This window comes from Callorhinus ursinus, unplaced genomic scaffold, assembly GCF_003265705.2.
Source record: "Callorhinus ursinus isolate GAN/ISIS: 27379988/994484 unplaced genomic scaffold, GSC_fseal_2.0 scaffold24, whole genome shotgun sequence".
In the NCBI taxonomy this organism is placed as follows: Eukaryota; Metazoa; Chordata; class Mammalia; order Carnivora; family Otariidae; genus Callorhinus; species Callorhinus ursinus.
Window position 1 is genome coordinate 2,374,932 of NW_027397086.1, and position 15,751 is coordinate 2,390,682.

The 15,751-nt window shown below is 51.7% G+C and overlaps 1 protein-coding gene across 5 annotated transcripts in view; it reads right to left on the bottom strand.

Annotated features, from left to right (window-relative positions):
* Positions 1–2,474: 2,474 nt before the first annotated feature.
* Positions 2,475–15,751, bottom strand: part of NCS1 (neuronal calcium sensor 1) — a 51,308-nt gene continuing 38,031 nt past the window's right edge. For 4 of the 5 annotated variants that reach the window (XM_025888199.2, XM_025888201.2, XM_025888203.1 and 1 more), the window contains 2 exons: positions 12,929–13,046; positions 2,475–6,220 (listed from right to left, as the gene is read on the bottom strand). In XM_025888199.2, coding sequence (XP_025743984.1) covers positions 12,948–13,046 — 99 coding nt within the window. In that variant the 3' untranslated portion in view covers positions 2,475–6,220; positions 12,929–12,947. The other variant, XM_073905609.1, reaches the window with a different exon arrangement.

Below are 15,751 nucleotides of genomic sequence, written 5' to 3' on the forward strand. Positions count from 1 at the left end.
ACATTAGCATTTTAAATGCGTGCTGTTATTAAAGTTGACACCACGGTACGTTCATTAGCAAAGGGCTGTTAGAAATCCCTTTTCTTAGAAGTGTGAGGTTGTCAGATAAGTGGTTGGCTACAAAGATTCCCAGGCGTGAGTTCAGCAGCCTGAGGCCCCTAGAGCTGTGCTCTGGGGCAGAGCCCTGGGGTACTGGTCCCCCCACTCCTTGGACAGATAGGTACAGGTGTATGATCCTTTGTACCTGCTTGCTAGTAAATATTTGGACATTTGGCAGACTAAGACCTGCTTTTGTTATAACATTCCGTCTGGTGGCAAGGTTGTTGGGGGTGTGTATGTATATGGGGGGCGTGTGTCTGTGGGGCCATCATCTGCCTCTAATTGGGGGTCCACATTTTTGCCAGAACACCCAGTCAGTTATAATGCATGCCCAAAGTCAAGTGGTGGAGCCTGCCTGGAACCAGGTCTGATTCTGGAACCTGTGCCCCTACCCACCACCCCACACTGCCTTCCCACACGGCCTTTGATTTGCTGCCACGTGTCTAGAGGAGTTCCAGCCTTTACTCCAGACCCTGCCAGGCCAAGGCACTCTGCAGGGCGCCCATGAGGGCCCCGGAGGTGCCATCTTTGGGTGTCCCTTCTCAGCAGCTGCTTCAGCCCCAAAGCAGAAGTCAGGTTGGGCCCTCCAGCTCGGTCTGGCGGGCGGTGTTGGTCTGATGATTCCTTTCACAAAACCCACTCTGAAACACGACCTGTTTTTGCAGGTGGCGGCTCATTCTAAGGTTGGCCGTTGGGCCTCATCCATGCACACGTTTTTCAAGAGCCTTCGGCCAAGAGCAACAGTCTATTTCTAACGGGTAGTTACACTCTTGTTGCAACATCGCCTTTAATTGTTCTCCCGACTACTGTCTCCTCAGCAAGCTCCGGAGAGCAAGGACCATCCCCTCCTCCCCCTCCTCCTTGCCCCAAACACCCAGCACGTGGAGGGCCCAGGTGTGTCAAGGAAACACCTGGTTACTTGACCGGAGGGGAAGGGGAGGCCCCCCAAGAGCCCAGGTTCCAGGCCGAGGGGACCACGGCAGAGGGCAGCCCCACCAACTGCCACATCACGGGTGCCTGAGAGCTCCCCCAGGCGGATGATTAGCCCGAGACCCCTGGGCGAATGGAGGCAGGACTCCTCTCTAGGACCTAGCTGGACGCCTGCAGTGGGAACAGCTCACCGGGGGTTCTCCAAATGCGGTCCCCGGACCAGCAGCATCAGCATGGCCTGCGAACTTGTTAGAAAAGCCAATCCGGAGGCCCAGCCCAGAGCTAGCTAATCAGCAACTCTGGGAACAAGGCTGGCCCTCCAGGCGGTCCTGACACACACACCCCCTTTGAGAAGAACTAATCCAGGCCCCTAGTCTTGTTTTCGCACTGTTTAAAACCTTTAGAGAAACCCCTTAGAGACCACCCCCCCCCCGCCCCAGGAGATGACAGAGGCAGGAACAGACATGCAGGCTGGGAGTGAGACAGGGGGATGGGGGCTCACCCTGGTGAGCTCTCGGCTTCCCACCCCACTCCCTGAAATGTGATGGTTTAATCATTACGCCCAAGGCTCTCATCTTGCACAGACTCTGTCTCGGGGACCCTGGGCAGACAACACCCAAAGCAAGAGAAACGGTGTCACAGGAGGAGGAAGAAGCCTAAAAATGAAATGAAAAAGAACAGAAGCAGACAAAGCAACAGGTCCACACAAGGGAGGCGAGGACAAAGTCAGGAAGCGTGTTTAATTGGCATGACATGGAAGACATACATCAGGAGCACGAGAGGAGGCCTGGGCACACGAGGTGGCCCTTGTCCACCCTGGGGCCTCCCCCTCCCCCACCTGCACCACAGGGCAAGGGCCTGCTTCTTTCCCAGAGACACAAACCAGCGGATTCAGACAGGACAGCACCCCAAAAAGAGGCTCAGAGAGGGGTTGGAAAGGCAAACAGAAAGAAAACAACCATAGCCAGGAAACATTACACTTTCCTTTTTTTTTTTTTTTTTTTTTTTGGTTAAGAGTTGCCCAAATTCCTTTACCAAGTGGCAGACAGCGGGTCAGGGCACCCAGACAACTGAGACCGCCCCACTGGCCTCCCACCTCTGCAAGGTGCTCTGACCCCTACGTTCATGCCCGCTCTCCGCTCCTCACTTGGCCCTGTGAGGGGGGCTGAGCAGACACCTGCTTCCATCTGAGGGACAGAGGAACTGAGCACGAGCGACCCGCCCCGAGTCTCAGAGAAAGCTGGTCAGGGAGCCAGACTGGGGGGGGGGGGGTGTGGCCCTCCGTGGAGCCCCGGGCCCCTGCAAAGACTTAGGGAAAACGGAAGTGTGCAGGCTGAGGGGCGAGGGGCAGGGGCAGGGGAGGAGGGGGGTTCTGCGTCTGTCCCAGTTCCGGGCGGTAGACAGAGCCTGACCCTAGATGCCAAGACAGAAGATGGGACCAGCTGTTTATTCAACAAAAGCCTTTTATTCAGTCAAAAATCAACCATTGGGTTTATTCCGCAGATATTAAAAAAATGGGTAGAGGGCAATGCTTCCCATCACTGTGCCCTTATGCTAATTAACTTAATTAACTTGCTATCCCGGCGGGGGGGGGGCAGAGAGCGGGGAGACCTAGAAGAGGGGCATCTGGGAGACACGCTGCCAAAAATGCGGGGCTGGGGCCCAGAGCCCGGGCGAGATCGGAGCCCCCTCCTCCGCTCCCCCGCCTCCCGCTGCCCCCTCCAAGCTCCTGTTTGGCCTGTGGGGGGTCCCCACATGCCTTTGCAGATCCCCGCCACCAGGGGGCGCGCCGGCGTCCCCTTGGATCCCCAGACGCGGAGGCGAGGCTGCGCCGAGAACCGGGTAGCTTTGCGCTGGGCGCGCAGTGGGGCTTAGCTCCAGAGAGAGGCTGCCTCTCCCGGGGAGCCAAGGCCCCCCCAACCTTCCTCCCCTCAGAGAAAAGACAGGTTCCCGAAAGCCCAGGTGTGCCTGTCGTCTAGGAAGTTGGCTGTCAAACTGAAAAGCATTTCTGGGGAAAGGAGGAGACACACACGGTTTGCCCCGACGTTACTCAAAACGTTGCCTGGTCACATATCGGGAACTCTGGCATTCTCCTCGGTGCCATCCACACAGAGTGGGAGCAGACGCTGTGAGGAAGAGGCCAGGGCCGCTGCTCCTGGTCCAGGGGACGAGGAGAGAAGGGTCGGCAGAGGGACGGAGAGCCTGGCGTCCGGTGGGTCTGGAACCCCCAGAGAGCAGCATGTGACCGGCCTGGGCCTCGGGTGGAAATCGCTGCTGGGGACAGAGGCCCACAGCTGCTCAGAATTCCAGATCTAGAGGCCTGGTGAGAGGTGGGGACAGAACTGTCCCTGCCCGGCAACCTCGGGCACAAGCGGCCCAAAGTCCAGCACCCTGCCAGGAAGAAGGCTGGCCCTTCCGGCAGCTCTGGGCTGTCCCCGGGCATGGACCCAAGGTGCGCCTGAGCCATGGGGCCACAGGAGGCCTGCTAAGGCCAAAAGCCACACCCGTGGCTCCAAACCAACAGGACAGAGGGCAAGAAGGGAGGAGGGAGGCCTCATGGGCAGATGCTCATAGACGCCTGGGAACTGATGCCTGAGCTGGGGGGGGGGGGGCGGGGGGGGGAATCCACACGCATAAGCCTGGATGATTCTTAACGACAAGTCCCTCACCGAGATGATGCCTCTAGCACGGGCTGCTCGACAGCTCCTCCCCACTGGGCCAGAGACGCAAATCGAGGCTCAGGCAGAAGCCAGAGAAGTAATGTGACATGGGGAAGGGCCCCCCTCTCCCCTCCTCCAGCCCCAAGCCACCAAGTCAATCTCCTGCCCTAAGGTCCTAGGCCAGAGCCAGGATTGGGTGGGGGAGTCCTGGGGCTCCTGAGCCAGTGGCCTGAGTAGGAAGGTGACTGCAGGGGCCTTGAGGGGCCCAACCTGCAAAGTCACCTGTGAAGATCAAAGCGCTCCCGGTACCCGCGGAATCTGGGGGCTTACAGCAGAGGTTGGGGACAGCCACGGGCTCTGCTGAGCAAGAAGGGAGTCAGGGACTGGCTGAGCGGTCCAGCCAGCGGGAACGGACATGCAAGACCCACGCTGGCAGAGCCGTGCTCTGGGTTAATTAGCAGACGCCCTGGCCTCCTGGGAAAGTGCAAAGTGAAGACCAAGGACAATTCAAAGTGAGAACCAAGGGCCAGCTTTTCCTCTCCTGGGGCTGGAGTAAGCAGGGAGAGGACAGGCTGCTGACTTTGCAAAGAAGCAGGAATTCTAGAGTCAGGCTGGGCCCTACATAGTCTGGGAGGCTGCTTCCCATGCCAGAAGACTTCCTTCGATGAGGACTAGTTCTGGGCCAAAAAGACAGTTCAAGAGTCCAGCAGGGACCAGGAAGAACTGCAGAGAGAACCAGGTAGGTCATCTGACCCCACACAACACAACCAGCAGCTGCCATGTCCCCAGAGACTTGTGCCAAGAGACAAAATAGTGACTCAGACGGATCTCGTGTCTGTTGGGGTCTGGCAAACTTAGCCGCAGACCGCAGAATCATAAACTGTAAAAGACCCCGCCTTACGATTATACACTGTCAGCATGGAAGAGGACCTTCCAGTTCAAGCAGCCCAAGCCTCCTGGTTCTGCAGCTGGGGTAGCTGGGGCCCAGAGAGGGCTGGGGCCTGCCCACAAGCACAGAGCAGGGCCAGCTGCAGGTTCCTGGCCTCGGTCCAAGGTCATCTGACTTTCCTGGTGGCAGTTCCAGGGCCATCCTGTCTCGGTGGCAGGCGGGGTTAGAAGCTTCCTATGAGCGCATGTGGGCCAGAGCCCCTAGGAGCAGCCACTACTGAATGGGATTGCCTGTGCCCCTTCCCTCCTGCCCTCCCTCCCAGCATCTGAGCTGAGAGAGGAAAGGGAAGAAGGATGCTCTGTGGTCTACCGGACAAGGCAGACTGGCAGGCAGAAAAGCAAGTGGGAGAGAACTGAGTGACGGTTTTCAAAATCCACCACGGAGGGAGAAGGAGCCCTTCCCTCTGCTCACCTGCTTGCAAAGAGTGCCCTCCTCCCCTTTCCTAATGTACCCAGTCCTGCCTTGTTGGCTCCCAGGCTCCGTGCTGCTGCAAACACCAAAGCAAGAGTGGAGAAACCAAAAGATATCCCCTGTTTGTCCTCAGAAAAGATGCTGTGGACCCAGAGGAAGACACAGGATGGGGAGTGTGGACAGGAAGCAGAGAAAAGGGGTTCAAGAGGAGGCATTTGGGCTGGGGGTGGGGGGAAACAGTGCATTAGCCATTTAAGAAAGCCACCCTTCCCCCTCTCCAAACATCGAGCACAGTATCTGGGAAAAAAAAAAAAAAGAGAGAGAGAGAGAGAGAGAGAAAGTTTTTTGGCTTCTAGGCCGCTGCAGGCCACCATCCTCCCAAGCGCAGGTGGGCAGGTGGGCGAGGGCGTGCACTTGTAAACGGTAGGCCCCACATCCCTGGGAGCTTTGGACACACGAGGCAGCAGCAACAGTTAACAACCAATAAATAAAAGATATCAATTATATATGTATAAAAAAAACTCACTTTCCCCACAAAAAGCACAATACTGTTATCACAAAAAAATCATCATCATCATCATCATCATGATCATCCTAGCCACGCGGGTGGTTTCGCTGCTCGAGGAAGGGACGACAAATAACGTTAATCAGGTGGGCCCCCCCGACACCCCGAGCGCATCGTGGCTGAGGCCGTGACTTCCTGTGGCCTCTCCAGCTGCCAAAGGACGGCCGAGGCAGGAGGCAGTGTTCTCTGAGGTCAACGGTAGCCTTCTCCCCATCTGTCAGTCTGTACCTTCTAGGACAGAAGGTAGTTTTGTTTTGTTTTTTCTTTTTCAATGTCTGTTTGAAATAAAAAAACAAAAGCACACGCGCAGGAGAGCGGGAGGGACCCAGAGGCTGCCTGCGAAGCAGCCGAGTCCTTGGTTTTGCAGAGGGCTAGAGCCTTTTCCGTTCCGTGTTGGTTTCTGGACAAGCAGAGGTGGTTGGCAATTGGAGCCAGTGGCTTCAGGCGGTGGTGGGTGCAGGGCTGGGGGGAGGAGAGCTGGGCCTCACGGTTCCAGGGCGGCCCGGCTGGGTATGGATGCGGAGAAAGGCTGGGTGGACACAGGAGGGTGGTGTTGGGGCGGAGGTGGCCTCATGGCACGGGAGGAGGTGAGTGGTTCCCAGGCATCTGGAAGACACAAGGAGGTGAGACAGGTGCAGAGCTGGCTGCCAGGGACGCACCCCTACAGGGCTGGCGGGAGAGTCAGCGAGGGTGCAGGGTGGCATTCTGTCAGAAGTCCTAAAATTCAATGTGCACACCCTCTGATCCACCCATTTGGTGCTTAGTATTCATCCTTAAGAAATAAGTCAGGTGGGGGCGCCTGGGTGGCGCCGTCGGTGAAGCGTCTACCTTCGGCTCAGGTCATGGTCCCGGGGTCCTGGGATCGAGCCCCGCATCGGGCTCCCTGTTCACTGGGGAGTCTGCTTCTCCCTCTGCCTCTGCCTGCCGCTCCCCCTGCTCATGCTCTCTCTCTCCCTCTCTTTCTCTGTCAAATAAATAAATAAAATTTAAAAAAAAAAAGAAAGAAAGAAAGAAGGGGTTTCCCTCAGTAAAATCATCTGTAATAGCAAAATAAAAAGGGAGGGAGCAACTCAGCGTCCGCTAACGGGGAGCTGGCTGGATACACAGGATGCAGCCAGAGCATCACGTGATGGGCAACCATTGAGTTGGCATGGCGTGGCCAACAGGCTCAACGGAATGAGTCGTCAGGGAAGCGCAAAGAAAAACCACACTAAGACACCACTTCACACCCACTAGGGTGGCTCTCCTCAGAACACAGGGAAACAAGTTTTGGTGAGCGTGTGGCGAACCCGGGCCCCCCAAACCTTGCTGGTGTAGGTAACATGGCGCAGATGCATGGAAAACGGTCTGGCGGTTCCTCAGAAAGTTAAACACAGAGTTACCACAGGATCCAGCATTCCCACTCCTAGGGATACACCCCAAAGAACTGAAAATCGGGACTCAAAGCCATGGACACCCATGTTCATGGCAGCACTGTTCACAGTTGTCCCAAAAGGTGGAAACCCAGATGTCCTCCAATGGATCAGTGGATGAACAAAATGCGCTCTGTCCATACAGAGGAGCACGACTCAGCCATAAGAAGGAACGAAGTCCTGACACGCGCTGCAGCATGGATGGACCTGGGAAACATTGCACTGAGTGAAAAGAACCAGACTAAAAAGGCCACGGATTTCACTTCTAGGAAATGTCCCAGATAGGCAAATCCACAGAGGCAGAAGGCAGGCTGGGGCTGCTGGGGGCTTACTTGCAGGGGGGGATGGGGAGAAACTGTGTAGTGGATTTGGCATTTGATTTTGGAGGGATACAGACATTTTGAAACTAGACAGAGGTGGTGGTTGCACATCGTTGCGAATGTACGAAATGCCACTGAATTGTTCGCTTGGAAATGGTTCATTGGAACCCACTCTTCCCCTCTGGGACGGGGCACCCTATTGGCTCAGTCGCTACAGCTTGCGACTCTTGATCTCAGGGTCATGAGTTCAAGCCCCATGATGGGTGTAGAGCCTCCTTAAAATAAATAAATAAGTAAAAAAAATTTTTTTTATAAGAAAGTGATTGATTTTATGTTAGGTGAATGTCGCCTTGATATACTTTGGAAAAAAGGGCACGGAGGACCGTCCTGTCTGTTGGCGTCTGCGCCATCCACAGATCCTTCCCATAACCTGCTCCACTTAAATCCCGTGTCCCTGCTCCCCCAACTGCATGGGCGTAGGTGTCTGATCCAAAAGAGGCCACTTCCCAGATCTGTGTGAGATGACCTGAAAGCATCATCTGGGTCAGTCAGGTGGCGGTAGCCCTGGAGGAGTAGGAAGGCCCCACAGGACCAGGGTTGGGGTGGCTGCCGCAGTGCAGGTGGGGGGAAGAGTCACCCAGGGAGAGGACTGTGTCCTCTCAGCCTTCCGTCCTCATGCCAACCCTGGGGCGCTTGGCTGAGTTTCTAATCACATGCTTTGCCTTCTGTGGCAATCTGTGAACCCTTACGATCCGCAGTGTTGTGGTGAAAACCGCAAACATGATGAAACTCACCAAATGCATTTAAATCCATAAATTCATGATTGTATGTTTAAAAAAAAAAGCCATTGGTTACCTCAAAAGGATATTAGAATCCAACTCATTTTGAAAATTGAAAAGGAGGAAGAATCGAGTATCTATCCTGACTTTCCAATTAAAAACTAGGTTTTAGAGTAACGAAATAGTTGATGAGGGGAAGGTTCCCTGCGTAGAAGCAACCGAGCCACAAACAAAGAAGGACAGACAGCTTTAGGACATCACCTACAGAATGAATGAATGAAGCAGTCATCACCAATGGCTGCTGATGTCACATGACCTCATGAGCTACCTGGTGGACACAGGCAGCCCCACTGAGGAGGCGTTCTTGACGAGGTGGACCAAACTGAGTGCTGAGGACCAAACTGAGGCAAGCCTGCAGATCTAACTGCCCATTTCCAGGAAGTACAGGGAACCAAAGAACATGTGAGAACTACCACAGGGGCGCAATCCACAAACCACAGATGGAGGAGACTCTACCGAACGTGTTTCTCAACGAACAGCAAGCCAAAAAGGGAAGGGGAAACAGATTAAAATAAACTTGAGAGACCTATCAACCAGTTGCAATAGGTGGAATTTATTCAGATTTTGATTCCAATAAACAAAAACCTGTGAAGTAATAGGAAATGGGAATACCAGCTGCAGGGTGGGAGGTATTAAGGCATTATAATGTATTGATTTTTCTACTATTATGGATTTTGTAAAGGATTGTTATCTTTTAGGAATACATTTTGAAATATTTATGTATGAAACGATAGACTGTCTTGAATTTGCTTCAAATTAACCCACTCCAAAGGTGCACATGGAGGGTAGAGAGAGTACAAGATTGGCAGTGAATTGGTGATTCTGAAGGAGGGTGGTCCGTAACGGGATTACACCATTCCCTCCACCACTGCTTGTGAATACGAAGTTGTTTTTTTTTTTTAAAAATCCACTTCAAGATTTCCAACAGCCTAAGTGTCCCACAGCACAGGACTGGGTAAATTATGGCCCGACTATACAACAGAATACCATGCAGCTATTAAAAACGATGGTGTCGAACCACATTTTTACTGATGTAGAAAATAGGCAGGATCTCAGTTCCTGGGTGGCTCAGTGGATTGTGTAACGGTAACTTATCTAACAATTAGGATACATCAGGAATCTGAGAAGGCAAATCAATCACAAAAATGATGGAACACAAGTTGGATCTAGTTACTATCCAGTAGGTTCTAGGACAAGCCTGAGAACAGGAAGAGGGCAATTTTCGGGACGAGCTATAGAAAGGCTGTCTGAAAAGCTCATCGTGGAAATAAAGTAACATCTTCTTGGCCGCCATGTTGCTGGTGAGGCTCAGATGCGTGTCTCCATACATGGTGTTAAGGAAAGCCTGTGCAGACACAGCATGATGTGAACTTTGTGCCAAGTTGGGTAAAACACGTTAAAAATCGTTTTTCTTGGGGTGCCTGGGTGGTTCAGTCAGTTAAGCCACTGACTCTTGATTGTGGTGCAGCTCATGATCTCAGGGTCATGAAATCGAGCCCTGGACTGGGCTCCACACTGGGCGTGGAGCCTGCTTGAGATTCTCTCTCTCCCTCTCCCTCTGCCCCTCCCCACAGCTCGTGTGTGCTCTTTCTCTTTCTCTAAAAACAAACAAACAAAAACAAAAAAAACTCTTTTCTTAGTGTTGAGTCTCCAAAAGAAAACATAAATGTTTCCTATAAGTTGTTCATAAAAAAAAAAAAAAACAACAACAGCCAACAACATATGGTTATGAACTCATTGTTACTGAGGAAATACAGACACATATGTGTTCACAGAAAACCGTAAGGCAGAAACAATTAGGGTGACTGAAAGATAATCACACACCATAAAGAAATTAGTGACACTGCGTGAGTTTTTCTGGGGGGCGGATATATCAAGAAGCTATGTTTGTACCACTTTTTCCACAGCCTGCGGGAGACAAAGCAGCATGTCACAGGAGGCCACTGTGGTAATTCACAAAAGAAGCCTCTGGGAAATGAGACAATGGATCATACACACCATGGGACCCAAAGCCACATACCGAGTGCTTCTAAGATCAGAGAAATAACTATGGTGGTTTCTTTAGAAATTGGTTTGATTATATATCCCCATGTGACCCAGTTATTTTTGTGAGTGTTCGATTCCTTTTGAATCACCCTGGACCCAAAATGCTCACAGTGGTTACATCTGGGTTATACATGAAGGTTTTTAAAAATAAACTTCTTGTGTTCTGTTTCAACATACTGTCTAAGGTCTCTTCAATGGAAAAGGATTTCTTGTGTAAAATCATCAACAGCAGCAGCCTCATAGAAACTTCAGAACAGCATAATCCCCCAAAATAAATAAATAAATCTTAAAAAAAAAAAAAAAAAAACTCCTAGGAGGGGCGCCTGGATGGCTCAGTTGGAAGAGCTTGGGACTCTTGATCTCGGGGTTGTATGAGCCCCACGTTGGGTGTAGCAATTACTTAAAATAAATAAACATAAATAAAAAACAACTCCTGGTGAGCTAGAAAAGGAAATTTCTAAATCTGATAAAACCTACCAACGGAAGACCTATACCAGACATTCTAATAATAATTATTGAGTTAATTATAACTTAACTAATCTAACTAATAGTGAATTATTTTTTTTAAAGACTTTATTTATTTATCTATCAGAGAGAGAGAAAGAACACAAGCAGGGAGAGGGAGAAGCAGACTCCCCGCCAAGCAAGGAGCCCGATGCGGGACCCAATCCCAGGACACTGGGATCACGACCTTGGCCGAAAGCAGACGCTCAACCAGCTGAGCCACCCAGGCTTCCCACTAATAGTGAATTATTGAAAGCTGTCCCCCAGACCAAGAGTGAGACAAAAATGCTCACCATCGCTACTCCTAAGTGACACTGCACTGGAGGGCCCAGCCAGTGCAAGGAAGCAGGACAAAGAAACAGATGGTGGAAGGACAGGAGAGGAAGAAATAAAGCATAGACAGTCACAAGGAATTGAAGGTAGATTCTTAGATTTGATAAGTGACGTTAGCAGGACCATTAAATATATCATCAATAAACAAAAACCAACTGAATTTCTAGAAACCAGAAATAAACAGGAAATACAATTTAAAAAAAAAAAACCCTGAATATCCAGGAATAAATCTATCATAAGATGTGAAAGATTTTTTAGCTGAAATCAATAAAATGTCCTAGAGGAAAAATATGAAAGACCTAAATGAATGGATATACCGTTTTCATGGATTGGAACACTCCACACAACAAAGATGCCAATTCTCCCCCAAACTGAACTGTAGATTCAACTCAGTCCCAATCAAAACCTCAATGTGTGCATGTGTCTAGAGAAATGGACACATTCATTCTAAAATCTATATAGAAATGCACATAGCCTAACGTAGCCAAGGCACTCCTGAAAAAAAAGTGATGAGGTGTCACTTCCAAGATTAGGTTATGAGAAGATGGACGCCTGCATCTCAGGTTCTCGCTCCCCCTCCCTCCTAGGAGGCTCCCCCTGACGGAAGCCAGCAGCCCTGTGCAGAAGTCCCCACGGTGAGGACCCAGGCTGCCGATCCAAGTGAGTGAGCTGGGAAGTGGGTGCTCCCCCACCCAACCTTCAGATGACACCACGGCCCTGGCCAGCACCTGAGGGTTATCCAGGTTACCTGAGGCTGAGGAGTTTCCTAGAATTTGAGACTTTCTGTGCAAAATCTGGGACAGTCCTGGGCAAACGGGGATGGCTGGTCAACCTTGCTGACAGCTTGACTACATCCTCATGAGAGACCTCAAGCCAAAGGCCCCCAGCTAAGCTGTGCCCAAATTCCTGACGTCTGTTCTTTTCAGCGGCAGTTTTGAGGTAACTGAGCATTCAGCAATTGATAACTAAGACGGCACTTCCCAACAGGATGCCATACACATGACCAGCGACCTGACGTCCGTGCTCACCGGAGAAAGGCAAATTAAAATTATACCCCGTCACAACACACCCACCAGAATGTGTAAAATGTAAAAGACAGAGAATATCCAGTGTTGGCCGGGTTGCAGAGCAACTGGAACTCTGAGGCAGTGCTGGTGGGGTCTAAAACTCGGGGGGAGCCACACGGGAAGCCTCGAGTGGCCTCCAGTGAAGCCGAACACACACACATCCTGGGTCCCACGATCCTCCTAAAAGATACACACCAAGGGAACGCATCATCCCTCCACCAGAAGGCATGTTCAAGAATGACCCTGGGGGGGGCAACACCCCCATTCCTCGCACACAACACGGAGGACAGAACAGAGAGGAGGCAGAAAAAAGAGGTAGGGGAGAATCGGGAAGAAAAACGGAGGCCGTCCTCTCCCGGCCTCAGAGCCCTCTCTGGCGCTATGGCTCAGCACTTCCGGCAAACCCGACTGGAGGAAACGAGAAACCGTATCTGAGCTACTGAACAAGGGAGCCAGAGGGCTCACTCAGGGCTTCCACGGGCCACACCCGGAGGGCGTGCACAGCCCTTGCGCTCCCCGTCCCCCAACAACTGTGCTTTTCAAAGCGTTTCCAATCCAGGGAAACTTCTACTTAAGCAAACTCTCGGGCCGAATCCGGGCATATAAAAATGACAAAAATAGAAAGGCTGTAGCTGATCTGAAGCCCACCTCCAGGCCCTCCTACCAGCTCGTCTCCAGCTGGGCAGACCCCAAGGACTGCCAAGAGACCCAGCGAATCCTAGGTGCCCTGTGACTGGCTTCCTGCCCCCCCCCCCCGGCCCCCAACCCAAGCCCCAGGTTCCCCTCCACTCACCCCGGCTCTGGGCCGTGGACTATACCAGCCCGTCATAGAGGGACAGCGCCTGCACGATGGAGGGGTCTGCCTTCGATCCTTCCTGGAATTCCTGCAGGGTCAGCTTCCCGTCGGCGTTCTGCAAGCAGAGAGGTGGCTGAAGGCGGGGAGACAAGCCTCCGCGGATAGGGGCCTCTGGCCTGGACCCTGGACACCTGCTCCCCAAGCCCATCCCAGGACTGGCCCGGAGACAGCTTCCAAATTTAGGTCAGGAAGGAGGCAGTGCACCTCGCTAGGTAGGAGGAATCAGGGGTCAAGGGAGACCCCGGCACTTCCTGGCAAGGTGACCTTGGGTACGTGACCCTGGACCCCTAACTCCATACTTACCATTATCACTGCAATGAATTCCCAAAAATGGTGGTTAATCCCCAAGGGCTGAGGGCCCACTGCATTTCTGTGGGGTCACTCTTGCAAGGGCATTTAAACCACTCCCGGAGCAGCCTACACCAGACGCCACGAGACCCAGTGGAGCTCAAGAAAAAGGGCTTGAGTGGGTCTCTCGGGGTAGTGGTGATTTGGGCCAGAATCCCTGCCTCTGGAGCATCTCTCAGGGAAACCCAGGAAAGGCCCGGAGAGATGGCTCACTGCGGGCCCTGAAGATGCCATGCGTCCCATGCTTGGTCTCAGGGGCTCCTCACGGCCGCCCTAAAAAGAGGCACTGCTCTTATCCCCATTTTGCTGGTAAGAAAACTGAGGCTTCGTCACCTCCCCAGGGCCCCATGGCTAGTCACTGGGGAAGGTAGAATTTACACCAGTCTGGGTGGGTGGTGGGCTCTGTTTCCCTAAATAAGGGACGTATGAGTCGGGGAGATTTAAGGAGTGTGTGGCCTTGGCATTAAACAGCATCGAACCGCCCCGTGACAAAGTCAGTATCCCTCGCTCCACACGCTCTGGATGCATCTTTTGATCAACGCCAAGAGACCAGCGCAGTCTGAACCTAGAGGTCTTCCCTGCCTCTCTGACACGTGCTGATCTCAGGCTCTAACTTTCAGGGCAAGCACCTGGATCCAGCCAGGACATACTAGTAATTAGCCCACTGTCAGGAGCGCCTGGGTGGCTCAGCCAGTTAAGTGTCTGCCTTTGGCTCAGGTCATGATCCCGGGGTCCTGCTCAGCAGGAGGCATGCTTCTCCCTCTCCCGCTCCCCCTGCTTGTGCTCTCTCTCTCATTCTCTCTGTCAAATAAGTAAAATTAAAAAAAAAAAAAAAAAGGCCACTGTCACTGTAATTTGTGTTCTTTGATTTAAGGCAAGTGATACTGGGTTGCCCTACCATCACCATATCAAATTTCCAATAAATACAAACTTATTTCACTTAAAAAAAAAAGTTTGATACAAACAGGGATTTTTTTTTCTCTCTTTTTATTTTTATTTGCATTCATTCTGCAGAATTTACTCCTGGGCCCTAAGTTTTTGCTTCTTCTGGGATATCTTTTCCTTCTGTACAACCTCCTCTTCTGGTTTAGGTACAATCTGCTCTTTTTCAGTAAGGATCATCTCAATGTGGCAGGGAGAGCTCATGTATGGGTTAATCCGACCATGAGCCCTGTACGTTCTACGCCGCATCTTGGGGGCTTTGTTCACCTGGATGTGCTCAATGACCAGAGAATCAACATCTAAACCCTTACGTTCAGCATCACTCTCTGCATTTTTAAGCATGTGCAGTAAAAATTCAGCACTCTTCTTGGGCCACCGACCCTGTGTCCAGCCCCACTGTTTGGCCTGGGCACACCTACCAACTCCACCACGGTAGCGACGGAATGGCACACACTGCTTCTGTAAAGTGACGTCTTTCAGATACTTGGTGGCTTTTCGGATATGCATACCCTTGATGGCCTGGGCAGTTTCACGTGTGTTCTTAGAGTGAACACAAAGATTTGAACTTCTTGATTTACATGATTTCGTAGGGTTTTCTGGGTCAAGCGAATAGCGAACCATTTTCAGAGGTCACCTCAGGCCGCTTAGGGGAAGAGCCAAACAAGGATTTCTTAACCTGGGGTCTGTGGCTAGAATGCAGCAGGTCTGTAAACTTAGATGGGGAAAAAAACGAGGTCTTTCTATTTGCTAACTTCTAACTGAAATTTAGCTTTTCCATCCACAATGACGGTAAGTGACAATGCCCAAGAGAACCAGCCGCACCTGGGACCTGTGTCAACCGTGGGGGTCATAGGCAATGACGTGCGGGCATCATGTACGTCTGTCACCGCTTTGAAACTGGGGGGTGGTGACACCCACTACTATACCTCCTTATTTAATGCATTCCTAAAGAAGCTCACAGAATGCTCTATCACGAATTCTTTTTCTTTTTTAAAGATTTTATTTATTTATTTGAGAGAGAGAGAATGAGAGAGAGAGAGCATGAGAGGGAAGAGAGTCAGAGGGAGAAGCAGACTCCCCGCTGAGCAGGGAGCCCAATGCGGGACTCGATCCCGGGACTCCAGGATCATGACCTGAGCCGAAGGCAGTCGCTTAACCAACTGAGCCACCCAGGCGCCCTATCACGAATTCTTTTTAAAAAATATTTTGATGTCTGTATTCCAAAATCATTAGCTTCCTTTTTGATCCTATGGATTTGATTTGATGCACTGAAAACCGTTATTGTGAGACGCCCAGAGACTTCTCCAGTATGTCAAAGGAGTCCAGGTCAAGAAGTAAAAACGGTTAAGAATTTAGCCGGGGAGGGACACCTGGGTGGCTCAGATGGTTAAGCGTCTGCCTTCTGCTCAGGTCATGGTCCCAGGGTCCTGGGATCAAGCCCCACATTGGGCTCCCTGCTCTGCGGAGAGC